General features: G+C 44.1%; 1 protein-coding gene and 1 long non-coding RNA gene across 4 annotated transcripts; both read right to left on the bottom strand.

The window, feature by feature from the left end:
• Window positions 1-292: 292 nt before the first annotated feature.
• On the bottom strand, window positions 293-4209 carry LOC148118286 (uncharacterized). Of its 2 annotated transcripts, XR_015736187.1 has the most exons (3): window positions 3823-4209; window positions 2717-2884; window positions 293-2558 (listed from the first exon to the last, which is right to left on the bottom strand). It is a non-coding gene; the product is annotated as an uncharacterized LOC148118286 (long non-coding RNA). The 2 variants fall into 2 exon arrangements; XR_015736186.1 differs by having other exon boundaries at window positions 293-2884.
• Window positions 4210-10343: 6134 nt separating this feature from the next.
• LOC148118285 (small integral membrane protein 7) lies at window positions 10344-16612 on the bottom strand. 2 transcript variants are annotated; one of them, XM_087900975.1, is made up of 5 exons: window positions 16512-16612; window positions 16383-16424; window positions 15710-15762; window positions 12384-12474; window positions 10860-11022 (listed from the first exon to the last, which is right to left on the bottom strand). In XM_087900975.1, exons 1-5 carry the CDS (start codon window positions 16535-16537, stop codon window positions 11007-11009), a joined length of 228 nt encoding a protein of 75 aa, XP_087757101.1. In that variant the 5' UTR covers window positions 16538-16612; the 3' UTR covers window positions 10860-11006. The 2 variants fall into 2 exon arrangements, with proteins under 2 accessions (XP_087757100.1, XP_087757101.1); XM_087900974.1 differs by lacking the exon at window positions 15710-15762 and having other exon boundaries at window positions 10344-11022; window positions 16512-16605.
• Between the last annotated feature and the right edge of the window lie 50 nt (window positions 16613-16662).

Here is a 16662-nt window from a genome sequence, read left to right as displayed (position 1 = left end):
TATAACTTCCATGTCATGAAGAGTGTGGATCCCACAGTGTTGAGTGGGAAAAGAGAAGTGCGTGTAGGGGGAATGGATTGGGAGGAGAGGAAGAGGGGAAACAGCAGGTGACACATTATATATGAGAGAATAAATAAGTTAATTAATTTAATAAAAGCTGGCTCTGGAGTTACATAAGACTTGCCCATCTCTAGACCCATGCATGCTTATTTAAAACTTTCCTCTCTGTCCTGTGTCAGACAAGCACCTGACTCTGTGACACGGAGAAGAGTAAAGCAAAACAGCCAAAAAATATTTTGACTATTGATTTCATTTAATTGCCTAAAACTTTTCCTAAGTTACAAACCTTATCTCAAGATTTGTAAGACAATTATGTGAACATCCTGTACCTCAAGAGTTGTAAGTTTATTGGATAAGATTAAAAAATCTCCAAAATTTGCCCCTTTGTCTAAATATGAGAGTTCTAAGCCTAATACAAAACTATACACAATAAGAACAAATATCAAGTAAAAAATTAGAACTGCAACCAGCATGAACAATATCAAGCAAGAAACATATGTTAAAAGTTTCAATGATTATCCTATCCTAAGGAGTCTAAGTCTTGTATTAGAAATAGCTTGGCCAAGTCATGAGAAGAAAGTAACTAAGACTATCTAGTCTTCAAACCCATCGAAGCCCCGAGAAGGAAAATAATTTTACTTGAGGAAACAGAAAGTACAATCAAGCAACTTCCAAAATGTGGAACAAATGACAGAGACAACTGGCTACCTGGGCAATCACCTAAAGTCTTATTTGCAATGTTGAAGCAACCAACTTTGGTTAAGGCCATTTTAAGAGGCAGGAAAAATTTCAAAACTGTCTTACCCTTTCTTGACAAGGTTTGACAGCTTCTTTTTCTTGTATCCTGCTTGTCCTGTACAGACATCAAGCATTTTGTCAGTGGTTGAGGCATGGGCAATTCCTTGCCCAAAGGCCAGTTTTGCCAGAAGAAAACAAGCTCCAAATATAGAGTGTCTTTGGTGGTCAACAGTCTCTCAGGAATAGATTGGTGATGCCAGGAGCAATTGTGTCTCATGTCAACAGAACCCTAAGTTAGGCATCCAAATGTCCAGGATCTCTTGACTCTGTGAAATCAAGTATTTTCCTGCAAAGACAAGAGCAGATCCCTGCCCCAATCTTTGTGAGATTTCCTTACCTCCTGATTGGTTGTCACCTGTATGGATGGGTTGTCATTTCTCTTTCTCAGTGGTTTCTCTTTTTCAAACTAAATCTTTATTAATTTTGATGATATCCATAACTTTTCTTCTCCTGTGGAAATAAGAGTGAAACCTCTTCCCCAACATACCATATCTCCTGGTTTACATTCTCACGTCAACACATCCTTGAAATATACCGGCTGATTTCATTCAGAAGTTTTTTCTATTATCCAATGTCTCTCTGCTGCCATTGTTCCTTTGTCATTAGCATGAAGAAAATTCAAGGTAAATAATACATTATGCAATCTATTTCTGGGAGTATTTTTCATCACTTCTATTTGTTTACCATATCCTTTATTGTTCAATTTTATCTTTCTATAACTGCCTGACATGTAGGAGTGTTTGGTATACCTGTAATATGCTTTATATTATAATAAGCAATATACTATTTCATTTTCTTACAGATATATGCTGGACTATTATCTGTTTTTATTTGTGTAGGTATACCCACGATGGCCATAACTTCTAATAAATATTTGATTAAAGAATCAGCCTTTTCTGAGCTCAAAGCAGTTTCCCACTGAAAACAGGAATAAGTGTCAATGGTGTGGTGTACATTATTTACTTTTCCAAAATCATCAAAGTAGAACACATCCATCTGCCAGATCTCATTCCTTTGAGTACCCTTTGGGTAACTCGCTGCAGGCAACAGTGTTTGGTTATAGAAAGAGCAAGTAGGACATCTCTTAATCAGTCCGCACACCTATGGACACCTGATTATACAATTAACCTAAAATTATACAATAGAAAAAGTTTTTGTTTGCCTTTTTCTTCATATCTCTAAGGGAAATTTTCATTTCCTCTTTAAAGGTCTCTATTATCTTCACAAAGTTATATTTAAAATCATTTTCTTCTGCTTCTTCTGGGTTAGGATGATCAAGTCTTCCTGTTGTATAACCACCAGGTTCTGGTATTACCATGTTGCTGTTTAGGTTGTTGGATGAATTCTTGCATTGGCATCTACCCATCTCTTCCTTCAATTGGTGCTGGCAGTGTCTTTATCTCGTGGTTTAATCCTTGCAGTGACCGTCTGTGTCTTTGGGAACTGTTCTTGGTCTGCTCTGTACTGTCACTGTCTGTATCTCAGGGAGCCACTGAGGTCTTTGGCCCTGTCTCTTGGTCTGCTCTTTTGGTCTGCACTCTTGGTTCACTCTGTGCAGTCACAGTTTGTGCTTCAGAGTTCCATTCTTGATCTTCTCTCTTGGTCCTCTCTGTGTAGTTGCAACTGTGCCTCGGTGTTCCTCTAAGGTTGCTGGGGAGTTGGAGGGTTTGGGGTGAAAGTGGACTTGTAGTTTTCAGTGTCTGATGGATGGGATGAGGGTGATAGGTCAGCCTACCTGCAGGAAACTCACCTGCTGTCTGGCTAGAGAAGCTGATGCAGGTGGGGTAGGGCCCAGGGTTTTGCCCTGCTATGAAGGGCCTAGAGAGTGGGGTGTCCCTCTGGGTAGGTGGTGACTTACCTCGTGGTCCTCTCTGTGTAGTAGCAGGTTGTGTTTCAGAGTTCCCTTGAGGTTTCAGGAGGGATTGGAAGGTTTAGGGGCAGAGTAAGACTTGTAGCTTTCAGGGTCCAGTGGATGGGATGGGAGTATTGGAGCAGCTTACTTGCAGGAAACTCACTTGCTTGCTGGCTAGATAAATGGGGGCATTGGAGGAATGGCTAAGGTTTTGCACTGTATGGAGGACCCAGAGACTCAACCAAGAAAAAGAATTACAGACCAGTCTCATTCATGAACATTGATGCAAAAATACTCAATAAAATACTGGCAAAACTAAATCCAAGAACATATCAAATATCATCCACCATGACCAAGACAGTTTCATCTCAGAGATGCAGAGATGGTTCAACATACAAAAAAAACCCATTAATGTAATCCACCCTATAAATAAACTGAAAAATAACATATATGATTATCTTGTTAGATGTTGGAAAAAATTCAACAAAATCCAACACCCATTCATGATAAAAGTCTCAGAGAGATCATAGGTACAAGGAACATACCTAAACATACAAAAAGCAATATAAAACAAACCAGCAGCCAATATCAAATTAAATGGAGAGAAACTCAAAGCAATTCCACTAAAATCAGGAACAAGACAATGCTTTCCACTCTGTCCATATCTTTTCAACATAGTTCTTGAAGTTCTGGCTAGAGAAATAAGAAAACAAAAGGGAAAAAAGGGGGATTCAAATTGTAAAGGAAGAAGTCAAACTTAGCTATTTGCAGATGATATGATAGTATACATAAGTGATCCAAAAACGCTACTAGGGAACTCCTACAGCGAATAAATACCTTCAATAATACGGCAAGATACAAGATCAAGTCAAAAAAATCAGTAACCATCCTATGTACAAATGATAAAGAAGCTTAGAAAGAAATCAGAGAAACATAACCATTCACAAAACACACAAATAACATAAAATATCATGGGGTAACACTAACCAAAGAAATGAAAGAGAAGAAATTTAAGTCTTTGAAGAAACAAATTAAAGAAGATACCAGAAAATGGAAAGATCTCCCATGTTCTCGGATAGGTTGGATCAACAAAATAAAAATGGCAATCTTACCAGCTGGCCTTGGTGAGTTCCCATTAGATCAGACCCATCATCACAGTGGGTGGGCGCACCCCTCGTGGTCCTGACTTCCTTGCTCATGTTCTCTCTCCTTCTGCTCCTCATTTGGACCTTGGAAGCTCAGTCAAGTGCTCCAATGCAGGTCTCTGTCTCTATCTCCATCCATCGCCAGATGAGGGTTCTAAAGTGATATGCAAGATATTGATCAGTGTGCTTATAGGATATGGCCAGTTCAGGTGCCCTCTCCTCAGCTGCTCAAGGAACAAGCTGGGGATATCTCCTTGGACACCTGGGAACCCCTCTAGCGTCCAGTCTCTTGCCAACCCTAAAATGCCCCCCTTAATTAAGATCTATACTTCCCTGCTCCCATATCCACCCTTCCTCCACCCTAACCATCCCATTCCCCCAAGTTCTCCCCATCCTCCCCTTCTAACTTCTCTCTACCCATCTTCCTTTACCCCCATCCCACCCCCACCCCCAATCTCCCAATTACTGACTAGCAATCTTCTCTACTTCCAATATCCAAGAGGATAACTACATGTTTCTCTTTGGATTCACCTCCCTATTTAGCATCTCTAGGATCAAGAATTATAGGCTCAATTTCCTTTATTAATGTCTTGAGTCCACTAATGAGTGAGTACATACCATATTCATCTTTTTGGGTCTGGGTTACCTCACTCAGGATAGTGTTTTTGATTTCCATCCATTTAGATGCAAAATTCAAGATGTCATTTTTTTTTTTACCGCTGGGTAGTACTCTAATGCATATATATTCCACACTTTCTTTATCCATTCTTCTATTGAGGGGTATCTAGGTTGTTTCCAGGTTCTGGATATTACAAATAATGCTGCTATCAACATAGTTGAACAAATGATTTTGTAGCATGATAGGGTATCTCTTGGGTATATTCTCAAGAATGGTATTGCTGGATCCTGGGGTAGGTTGATCACGAATTTCCTGAGAAACCGCCACACTGATTTCCAAAGTGGTTGCACAAATTTGCATTCCCACCAGCAATTGATGAGTGTTCCCCATATTCCACATCCTCTCCAGCCAAGGCTTTCAGTGGTGTTTTTGATTTTAGCCATTCTGACAGGTGTAAGATGGTATCTCAATGTTGTTTTGATATGCATTTCCCTGATCACTAAGGAGGTTGAGCATGACCTTAAGTGTCTTTTGGCCATTTGAACTTCTTCTGTTGAGAATTCTCTGTTAAGTTCAGTACCCCATTTTTTAATTGGGTTAATTAGCATTTTAAAGTCTACTTTCGTGAATTCTTTATATGTTTTGGAGATCAGACCTTTGTCTGTTGCAGGATTGGTGAAGATCTTCTTCCAATCAGTAGGTTGCCTTTTTGTCTTAATGACAGTGTCCTTTGCTTTACAGAAGCTTCAGTTTTAGGAGGTCCCATTTAGTCAATGTTGCCCTTATTGTCTGTGCTACTGGGGTTATAATTAGGAAGTGGTCTCCTGTGCCCATATGTTGTAGACTACTTCCCATATTCTCTTCTATCAGGTTCAGTGTGTTCAAATTGATATTGAGGTCTAAAGACCTCAATCCATTTGAACTTGAGTTTTGTGCATGGTGATAGATATGGATCTATTTTCATTCTTTTACAGGGTGACATCCAGTTATGCCAACACCATTTGTTGAAGATGCTTTCTTTCTTCCATTATATACTTTTAGCTCCTTTGTCGAAAATCAGGTGTTCATATGTTTGTGGGTTAATATCCTGGTCTTCTATTCGATTCCATTGGTTGACTTCTCTGTTTTTATGCCAGTACCAAGCTGTTTTCATTACTGTAGCTCTGTAATAGAGTTTGAAGTCAGAGATGGTAATGCCTCCAGAAGTTTCTTTATTGTATAAGATTGTTTTGGCTATCCTGGGTTTTTTGTTTTTCCCTATGAAGTTGATTATTGTTCTCTCAAGGTCTGTGAAGAATTTTGTTGGGATTTTAATGGGGATTCCATTGAATTTATAGATTGCCTTTGGTAGAATTGCCATTTTTACTATGTTGATCCTACACATCCAAGAGCAAGGGAGGTCTTTCCATTTTCTGGTGACCTCTTCAATTTCTATCTTCAATGCCTTAAAGTTCTTGTCAAATAGATCTTTCACTTCCTTGGTTAGAGTTACCCCAAGACAGTTTATGCTATTTGTGGCTATCGTGAAAGGTGAAGTGTCTCTGATTTCCCTCTCTGCTTCCCTATACTTTGTGTAAATGAAGGCAACTGATTTTTTGGAGTTGATCTTGTAACCTGCCACATGACTGAAGTTATTTATCAGCTGTAGGAGTTCTTTGGAAGAGGTTTGGGGGTCACTAATGTACACTATCATACCATCTGCAAATAATGAGAGTTTAACTTCTTCATTTCCAATTAGAATCCCCTTGATCTCCTTATGTTGTCTTATTGCTATTGCTAGAACTTCAAGAACTATGTTGAAGAGATATGATGAGAGTGGACAAGTGGACAGCCTTGTCTTGTTACTGATTTTAGTGAAATGGCTTTGAGTTTCTCTCTATATAATTTGATATTAGCTGTTGGCTTGCTATATACTGCTTTTATATTTAGGTATGATCCTTGTATCCCTAACCTCTCCAAAACCTGTATCATAAAGGGGTGTTGAATTTTGTTGAATGATTTTTCCGCATCTAATGAAATGATCATACGTTTTTTTCTTTCAGTTTATTTATATGATGGATTACATTGATAGATTTTTATATGTTGAACCAGCCCTGCATCTCTAGGATGAAGCCTACTTGATCGTAATGGATAATTTTTCTAATGTGTTCCTGGATTCTGTTTGCCAGAATTTAATTGAGAATTTTTGCATCGATGTTCATGAGTAACATTGGCCTGTAATTCTCTTTCTTGGTTGGGTCTTTGTGTGGTTTTGGAATCAGGGTGACTGTAGCTTCATAAAAAGAGTTTGGCAATGACTCTTCTGATTCTATTAGTGAAATACATTGAGGAATATAGGTATCAGCTCTTCTTGGAAGTTCTGATAAAATTCTGCATTAAAACCATCAGGTCCTGGGCTTTTTTTTGGTTGGGAGGTTTTTTATGACAGCTTCTATTTCCTCATGATTTCTAGGCCTATTTAAATTGTTCACCTGGTCTTGATTTAATTTTGGTAAATGGTACTTATCTAAAAACAAGTCCATTTCTTTTACATTTTCCAATTTTGTTGCATACAGGCTTTTGTAGCAAGACCTAATGATTCTCTGAATTTCCTCAGTGTCTGTTATGTCCCCCTTTTCATTTCTGATCTTGTTAATTTGCATGTTCTCTCTCTGCCTTTTGATTAGTTTGGAAAAAGGTTTGTCAATCTTGTTGACTTTCTCAAAGAACCAACTCTTTGTTTCATTGATTCTGTGGATTATTTTCTGTGTTTCTATTTTGTTGATTTCAGCCCTCAGTTTGATTATTTCCAGTCTTCTACTCCTCCTGGGTGAATCTGCTTCTTTTTTTTCTAGAGTTTTCAGCTGTGCTGTTAAGTCTCTAATGTGAGTTTTTCCATTTTTTAATGTGGGCACTTAGAGCTATAAACTTTCCTCTTAGCAATGCTTTCATAGTGTCCCATAGGTTTGGGTATGTTGTGTCTTTATTTTCGTTGACTTCAAGGAAGACTTTAATTTCTTTCTTTATTTCTTCCCTGACCAAGGGGTGGTTCAGTAGTTGACTGTTCAGTTTCCATGAATTTGTAGGCTTTTGGGGGTAGAATTATTGTTAAATTCTAACTTTATTCTATGGTGATATGACAAGACACAGGAGGTTATTAACATTTTTTTTGTATCTGTGGAAGTTTGCTTTGTTACCAAGTATGTGGTCAATTTTCGAGAAGGTTCCATGAGATGCTGAGAAGGTATATTCTTTCCTATTTGGGTGGAATGTTCTATAGATGTCTGTTAAGTCCATTTGATTCATTACTTCCATTAGTTCTCTTATTTCTCTGTTAGGTTTCTGTCTGATTGACCTGTCCATTGGTTAGAGAGGTGTGCTGAAGTCTCCTACTATTAGTGTGTGTGGTTTGATGTGTGCCTTGAGTTGTAGTAATGTTTCTTTTACTTAAGTGGGTGCTTTTCTATTAGGGGCATAGATATTCAGGATTGAGACATCATCCTGATGAATTGTTCCTGTTAAGAGTATAAAATGTCCATCACCATCTCTTCTGATTGATTTTAGTTTGAAGTCAATGTTGTTAGAAATTAGTATGGCCACACCTGCTTGTTTCTAGGTCCATTTGCTTGAAAAAACTTTTCCCAACCCTTTACTCTGAGTAGATGTCTGTCTTTGTGGGTGAGGTGTGTTTCTTGTAAACAGCAGAATGTTGGATCTTGTTTTTGTATCCAATCACTTAGCATGTGACTTTTTATAGATGAATTGAGTCCATTAATATTAAGTGATATTAATGACAAGTGGTTGTTAACTCCGGTTATTTTGTTGTTGTTGTTAGTAGAGTTTGTGTGATTCCCTTCTTTGAGTTGTGCTGGTGAAGGGTCGCTATATATCTGAGTTATTGTGGGCATTGTTGGATTCCTTGGGTTGTGATTTTCCTTCTATTACTTTCTGTAAGGCTGGACTTGTGGCTATGTATTGTTTAAATTTTTTTTATCCTGGAATATTTTGTTTTCTCCATTGATAGTGAACGAAAGCTTGGCTGGGTATAGTAGTGGCTTGCATCCATGGTCTCTTAGTTTCTGCAGTACCTCTATCCAGGACCTTCTGGTTTCTATGGTTTCCAAAAAGAAGTCAGGTATAAGTCTGATAGTTTTACCTTTATAAGTTACTTGACCTTTTTCCTTTGCAGCTCTTAATATTCTTTCTTTATTCTGCATGTTTTGTGTTTTGATTATTATATGGTGAGGGGATTTTTTTTGATCCAGTTTATTCAGTGTTCTGTATGCTTCTTGAACCTTCATAGGAATATCTTTCTTTAGGTTGGAAAAGTTTTCTTCTATAATTCTGTTGAATATATTTTCTGGGCCGTTGAGCTGTAATTCTTCTTCTTCTACCCCTATTATTCTTAGATTTGGTCTTTTTATTGTGTCCCAGATTTCTTGAATGTTTTGTGATGAGAATTTTTTGGATTTGCTATTTTCTTTGATCAGAGCATTTATTTTCTCTATGGTATCTTCAGACTCTGAGATTCGTTCTTCCATCTCTTGTATCCTATTGATTATGCTTGATTCTGTAGTCTCTGTTCGTTTACCTAGATTTTCCATATCCAGCCAGCCCTCGTTTTGTGTTTTCTTCATTGCCTCCATTCCAGTTTTCAATTCTTGAACTGTTTCCATTACCTGTTTGATTGTTTATTTCTTGGTTTCCCAGTGTATCAGAAACACTTATCCGAACTTAACAATGAGATAATAGTTCTCTAGAAGAAAATACAACGGAATGCAAACTCTGTGACAGCACAATTCCTCTCCAGAATGAACGGAAGCCTTGTTTCCCCGAAACCATGGTCCTATGCAGAGGAAGGCAGAAAGGCATCCAGGCTACACAAGGCTGGGGCATCAGCCAACAGCGACATGAGTCTTGGTTCTGATAATAGAGTGAAGAGGTCAGGCACGCTAAGGGTGGAAAGGACGCAATCGATGGCAATGCTTGCAGCAGTTGTGCAACCCTGAGCTTCAATCTGACCTGGTTCAGTGACATCATCAGACTCTCCTCCACTCGCAGGAGCATTCTGCTGTAAAGTGCTATTATGGCTAGGTTCAGTGGTGCACACTTGTGATCCCAGCTTGAAATGGGTTGAGGTAGGGGGATTCAAGGTTCTAAACCAGCACAGACCGCATCAAGACAGTCTCAAGACAAAAACAAAAAACAAAAAACCTGACATGGTGGTACACAATTGGGATCTCATCCCAGCACTCACGGTCATCCTCAGCCACAGGGAGCCTGAACTAGCCTGGGGTACTTGAGACCCTGTTTAAAAACAGCCAAAAAGAGGAGCAAGAGAGAGGGCTCAGTGGTTAAGAGCCCTGGTCACTCTCAAAAGACCCAGCACCCACATGGCCGCTCCCATCTGGCTCTAAATCCACAGCATGCACATGGTGCAGACATGCGCGCAGGCAAAATACCTATACACATAAAACAGAACAATATGCAGAAGACAAAAACAGCAGGGCTATGGTGGAGCATGCCTTTAATCACAGCACTTGGGAGTCAGAAGCAGACAGATCTCTGTGAATCTGAGGCCAGCCTGGTCTACAGAGTTCAGGGACACTCAGGGCTACATAGAGAAGCCTTGCCTCAAAAAACCAAACCAAAGAAAAGAAAAAAAAATCAACAAAAACAAACCAAAATGAAAACTCCCCTAGCAAGCCAGCTGCGGCTGCCCTCAAAAACCTTCTCTTAGCATCTTAGCCGGTCCCTCATCTCAGCACTGATGGCATGGCGGCCTCCTGCGTTTCAGCATTGAGCTCACCTCACTCAAAGAGACTCGGAACATGAGCCTTCGGAGTATACTGCCAATATCACAAGCAATAATGTCATGGCCACCAAGCAGTGATGGAGAGGTGGCCCCAAAGTCACTTTATTAACAATCAGCTTCAAAGTACAGAAAGGTGTCTGCATGTTACCACCAGCAACTCTTCCAGAGAAGCCAAACATGTCACCCAGGCCCTACAGGCTATCAGCTTAGGGTCTAAAGAGGATCCTTGAGACAGGACTGACTCTTTCAAGTCCTGGGGTGACTTCAGCCGCCCCAAGTGGACCCTGTCATGGGGTTAGGGGGAGCATCTGGAAGCAAGACTTCGCTGGCCTCAGCATGGCCCTGCAGTGCAAAAGCAGGTACTCCCTGTCATGGCCAGCCCTGCCCCAGTTCATGATCACACTGATTAAGAACAATCCATAAAAATCAAACCAAATCAACCCCTAACAAGTCAACCCAGCAGCCAGGACAGGCTTCTGAGATGCTGGGAGAGGTGGGATGCCAAGACAAATGAAAGATTAGGTGTGTCTTTCTCCTACGGGAGCATGACTGTCCTGAAATCCCAGAGCAGAGGTGGAACCATGGCTGATGAGGGTCAGGTGGCTGGGAAGTGGGCCTTCTCCACCCAGATGAACTTGAGACTTCTGGGAAAGTCCCTGGATTTCCGGTGAGAAACGTTCTTGAAATCATCAGAAGCAGAAACGGAGCCTAGACAGTCAGCCAGTGAGCTCTGGGTTCTCAGGAGCCGAACAGTCTGGAAAAGTCAGGGAGGAAAACGGCCATGAGGACAGGAAGTGGCTGCCGTAAAATCCTAGTACGTCGTTGGCTGTGGGAATGTATGCTGACTATCCCAGCACTCTGGAGGCCAAGCAGGTACACACTCAAGACCAGCCTGGGCTACACAGCAAGTAACTGGCTAGCCTGAGCTACACAGCAAGGCACTATCTCGAGCACACTGTTGGGGGTTACATTCCACGATCATCACCTAGAATCACTTCGGGAGGTCTCATCAGTAAAGGTGCTTACTGTCAAACCTGATGGCTCGAGTTTGAGCCACAGAACATGGTGGAAGGCAAGAACCAACTCCTGTAAGCTCTCCTCTGATCTGCACACGTGCACTGTGTAACATGTGCACCCCACCCCCCCATACTCACATTTCACACTGCGGCCTGTCTGCCAGGGGCCGATTCAGATCCCTACTGCACTATCTACAAAAATCACCTCAGGGGGGACTGGAGAGATGGCTCAGAGGTTAAGAGCACTGACTGCTCTTCCAGAGGTCCTGAGTTCAATTCCCAGCAACCACATGGTGGCTCACAGCCATCTGTAATGAAATCTGGTGCCCTCTTCTGGCCAGCAAGTACTTAGACAGACAGAACACTGTATACATAATAAATAAATAAATCTTAAAAAAAGAAATCACCTCAGGGTCCTAGGACCCACAAGTCTGTGGCAGAGCTATCAAGTTTGAGGGCATCCTGGCCTACACAGTCAGACTTCATTCCCCCAAATTAATTAAAATCATGCCAGACATTATGGCATATTCCTTTAATCCTAGCACTTAGGAAGCAGAAGCTAGGTGGATCTCTGTGAGTTCCAGGCCAGCCTGGTCTACAGAGAGAGTTCCAGGTCAGCCAGGGCTACACAGTGAGATTGTCTTTAAAAAAACCAAATAAATAAATCAAATCTAAGAGAGTGGCCATAAAACAGAAGCCAAATGTGACCATTCCTGCTGGCTTCTACCAAGGCCTTTGAGAAAGGAGTCCACAGCCTCCTGGACATGGGAGCTACCACCCAGTATAGGTTAACACAAGCAGCAGGAATGGGACAAACATGGACAGGTGGGACCTGGAGCCCACACTCCAACCTTGTTACAAGCAGCCTGGCAGAGACCCAGCACCCTCGCAAGTCAACCAGGGGTTGGCAAGATGCATCAGTGGGTGCCTGCTGCCAAGTCTGACAACTGAGTTGGATTCCCTAGACCCACATGATGGGAAGAGAACCGACTCCCACAAGCTGCCCTCTGACTAAACACACACGCACACAGGCACACTGTGAGTGTGTCAGGAACACCAATGGAGTAGGTGTACGAGCACAAAGCAGGGCGGGACTCACACAATCATGCAGAGCATCATGAACACATTCCACAGGGCGATGAAGATCCGGAAGTACCTCAGGCTCAGTAAGAACTCCCGGATGTTGTCTCCTGGAAAGCCAGAAAGCATGGTTCAGAAGGCCGTCACCCTGCTCACTGCTACCCAAACTGTGGCAGTTCCTGAACAATCACTGGGGATCACCAATCCCTAAAGACTCTGGGGTGCTAGAAAAGGCACGTGACTTAAGTCTGTCTAATAAGAGTCTGTCCTGAGACGTGGGCTCTAGTTATCAGGTCCAGGTTTGCTAGACTGAGAATTTGTCAGCTCTGGGTCCACAGCACAGCATAAACCCAGCACCTGCCACCACTCTTGTTTGCTTACTTGGTTGTTTTGTTCCTTTTTTAAAATGTTGACTTTTCATTTAATATTTAGATTTTTCAAGACAGGGTTTCTCAGTGTAGTACGAGTGGTCCTGAAACGCACTCTGTAAACCAGGCTCGTCTCAACTCACTGAGATCCGCCTGCTTCTGCCTCCCGAATGCTGAGACTAAAGGCACGTGCCACCACCATCCAGCTAAAATGCTGACTTTTTTTTTTTTAAACATAGTAAGGCATGTTCAAGTCAGAGGACAGACTAGAGGTCAATTCTCTCCTACGGTGAGAAACCTGGGGATTGAACTCACACCATCAGGATTGGTGACAACTGCCTTTGCTGGCTGGACCATCTCAGTAGCCTCTGCTGGTCAGGTTTTGAGACTGGGTCTCTACAGGGCTGAGGGTGGCTCGGAGTCTGAACTACCTCCACACTGCCTGCTCAGCCCCACCAAGTGAGACCTCAGAGGCCCATCACCTGTCCTGATTTAGCTGGGTTTTGTCTTGCTTTGTTTTTGGAGACAGAGTACCATGTAGCCCAGGCTATCCTTGAACTCACTATGTAACTGAGGATGACCTTGAGGTCCTGATCCTCCTCAATCTTCTCTCCAAGCACTGGGCAGACAGGTGTGTGCCACCATACCCAACTCACTGTTTTTATGACCCGGCAATAATTTCACATTTCAAGTGGGAGAAAATAGCAAAAAACATATTATGTGAGACACAAATATGACACTCAGGCATGGTGGCACCTGTCTGTAACTCTAGCTCTCACCATGTTTGCCAAGTTTGAGCATCCTGGGCTATGTGAGCTCTTGCCTCAAAAAAAAAAAGTCAAAACAACAAAGTGAGCCTAGAGACTGACTTCTAGAAACTTCTTCCAGGTCTGAAGCCAACCATCCTCCTTGTTTCTCCAGAATCAAACTAACTGGTGATTAGGTGATCTATAGGGTGATCCCAGGGCAGTACCTGCAGGCAAGGGCTGTGCATGAACACTTGGCAAGCAATGCAAGGTCGAAATCGTTCGCAGTCACCTGCCACCCTTGTCCTGCACAGGGCCTTTACCTACTCTTCTCACTGCATGTGGGCATTCCCATGGCACCCGCTTAGCAGCCAGCAGCACCATTTGTCTGTCTACAGTATAGTCTGCGTACCGCACCACTGCGACAGGGACAGAGACACTAGGAGAGATGTCTACCTCTCGGATGTTTAGAAAGCACCAGTGAGCAAAGCCCAAACCCTTGTACCTGGCTGGCGGGGTGGCTCAGTGGGTTAAGGTGTTCACATGCCAACCTGGTGACCAGACATCAGCTACAGCACAGATGTGCATGTGTGTGCGTGTTCGCGTGCACTTTTCTCATAAAACAAAAAAAAAAAACTTAGCTCCTCACAAACAGGATGGGAGACTGGGCCAGGCCCTGGTTCCTCAGTTCAGACACGCAGGGAAAACAAGACATGTATACCTGCCCAGAAACGCTCCAGGACAACTGGGACACATGTCTGTCAAGCCTCTGGGGCAGCCAATGAGAAGGCTCAGGTGTTGAGGGAACGAGGCACAGGAGAAGTGACTGCAAGTGCATTCCTGCAGAGGGGACCCACCCGAGGAGCTGCAAGGGCTGACTGCTGCACACGCATGGCCCCACCCGAGGAGCTGCAAGGGCTGACTGCTGCACATGCGTGGCCCCGCCCTTCTGAGGGTGCTCTGACCAATCCTGAACTGTAAGCCTGTGCACACATCCTCCTATATGAATGGATGGCTAGGATGATAGGCCAGGGCCTGGCTCATGTGCTCTTAAAAATGCAGCCACACGGGTGAGACGGCTTAGTGGGTAAAGGTACATGCCACCAAACCTGAAGCCTGAGGTCAGTCCCTAGCACCGGGTGGAAGAAGACCCCCACAGAGTGACCTGAGTTTGATGCCCGGGACCCACATGACAGAACAAGAGAATGGACTTCCGCAGTTGTCCTGAGCATGATATCATGAGCACTCCCTCACACACCGGGCAAAGTAAAATCCTGCCACTAGGGCATGAGTGCAGGACAGGGTAGGGCAGGAGGAACGTGGCTGGAGGAGGCCACTGCGACAGCATGCAGGAGAAGGCAGAGGCTCCAGATGGGGTCCAGGTGCCCTTTATTCCAATGCTGTCATACACAGTCTGACCATTTCTGGGAGGGTAGACAGATGGGTGGGAGGGTGGCAAGATAGACAGATGGGTAGGTGGGTGGGTGGGTGGGTGGGTAGACGGGTGTGTGGGAAGGTGGATGGGTGGGTAGGTGAGTGCTGAGAGGGTAGGTGGAGGTGGAGGTGGGCAGGTAGGTCGGTGAGAGAGTTAGGTGGGAGGGTAGGTGGGTGCGTGAGAGAGTTAGGTGGGAGGGTAGGAGGATAGGTGGGTGAGAAGGTGAATGGGTGGGAGGGTAGGTGGGTGGGTCAGTAGGTATATGGGCTTCCCCAGGACGCACTGAACCCTGGGTTCCATTTCCAGCACCTGATAAACCAGGAGTGTTGACATGGACCTGCAACCCCAGCACTCAGGAAGTAGAGACAAAAGGACCAGGAGCTTGAGGCTATTTTAGGCTACAAGTAAAACCTACACCAGCCCAGGACACAAGAGACTGTGCCTCCAAAAAAAGAAGAAAAAAGAAAAGGAAAACCCAGTTTCCAATCCTGACTCTTGCCTCTTGCTCCTTCTAACCTCAGGCTTTGTTCCACCATGACAGCACTGGTCACCCAAAGGGCCTCTGCCACCCTCCTGTCACCCCGTGACACCCTCTGGCTGGCACTGTGGTGGGCACGCAATGAAGGTGATGAGCAGGGCACGGAACTCCTGCAGGTCCAACACTTAGGAGGCTATCTGCAGCTCCACAAGACCGTGTCTCAACAGAAGGAAGAAGATGGAAAAGCACAGGGTGGTGAGAGTGAACAGGGCCAGCAATCAGACCGTGCAAGTGTAGATGGCAGGAAGCCATGCTTACCTGTGCTGGGTTCCCTCGACTCCTCCCCGAAGCCTTGTGTGTCCTTCTTTTTCCTACAGGAACATAAACACCTCTGGGTCTCCTGACCCTGTCACCCAGCACAGAAGGTCAGAACTACCTCCGACTTGCTGTGTGACCTGAAGCAGTGATACCCTCACTCAGGGACACTACTAACCAGCCTAGCCGTCACAGCTGGGTGTGCAGAGACAGACAGGGGAATCAGAGTAGCCCCAAACGCCGGTGAAAGACATTTTTGAGGGATGAGCATGAGGCTCTTTGGAGGTGCAAGCAAAACACCCCAGGAACAGAGGGTGCAGATCTTTTCTTTAATACTAATTTGTGACTGAGAGGAATGAGGGTGCCATGCTATACAGCATTTGTGTGGAGGTCAAAGGACAATCCCCAGGAGTCGGTTCTCAGCTTCTACCATGCAGGCTCCGGGAATCGAACTTAGGTACTCAGGCTTGGCACCAGCGCCTTTACCCTCTGAGCCATCTCTGGGCCTAGGGAGTACAGATTTTAACCGTCAAGGCCTTGGTGGGCAGCACGGAGGCGTGGCTAGAGGGAGGACGAGAGGGGCGTGAACCACGCTCGGGGCGGGGCTAGCCGTGACCTAGGGCGTGGGTGGGGCCTGGGAGTGGGATCCCTACCCCGCCCAGCGCGGCCTACTCACAGTTTAAAGTTGAGAACAGCCCCGGCGTTCATCAGCAGCGTCCTGTGGAGAAATAGTTACGGTCACTAAGGTCGCCCCCGCCCGGTCCGACTGCCACTCTCCAGCCTCCGACACCCTCACTCTCATTACCCAAACAGCAGGATGTCTCCGATCATCCTTACAGCATAGGAGGGCGCCGGAACCGGAAACGGAAGCAATGAAGAGGGGCGGGAAGAGTCACACGAGGCGACCAATACCGAATCAACACTGGCTGGGTTCCGGATGTAGCGTGATGTCACCC

The sequence above is a fragment of the Myodes glareolus genome, chromosome 23 (genome assembly GCF_982192425.1).
Source record: "Myodes glareolus chromosome 23, mMyoGla1.1, whole genome shotgun sequence".
In the NCBI taxonomy this organism is placed as follows: Eukaryota; Metazoa; Chordata; class Mammalia; order Rodentia; family Cricetidae; genus Myodes; species Myodes glareolus.
Note: the sequence above shows the minus strand (reverse complement) of the source record. Positions and strands in the feature narration are given on the sequence as shown.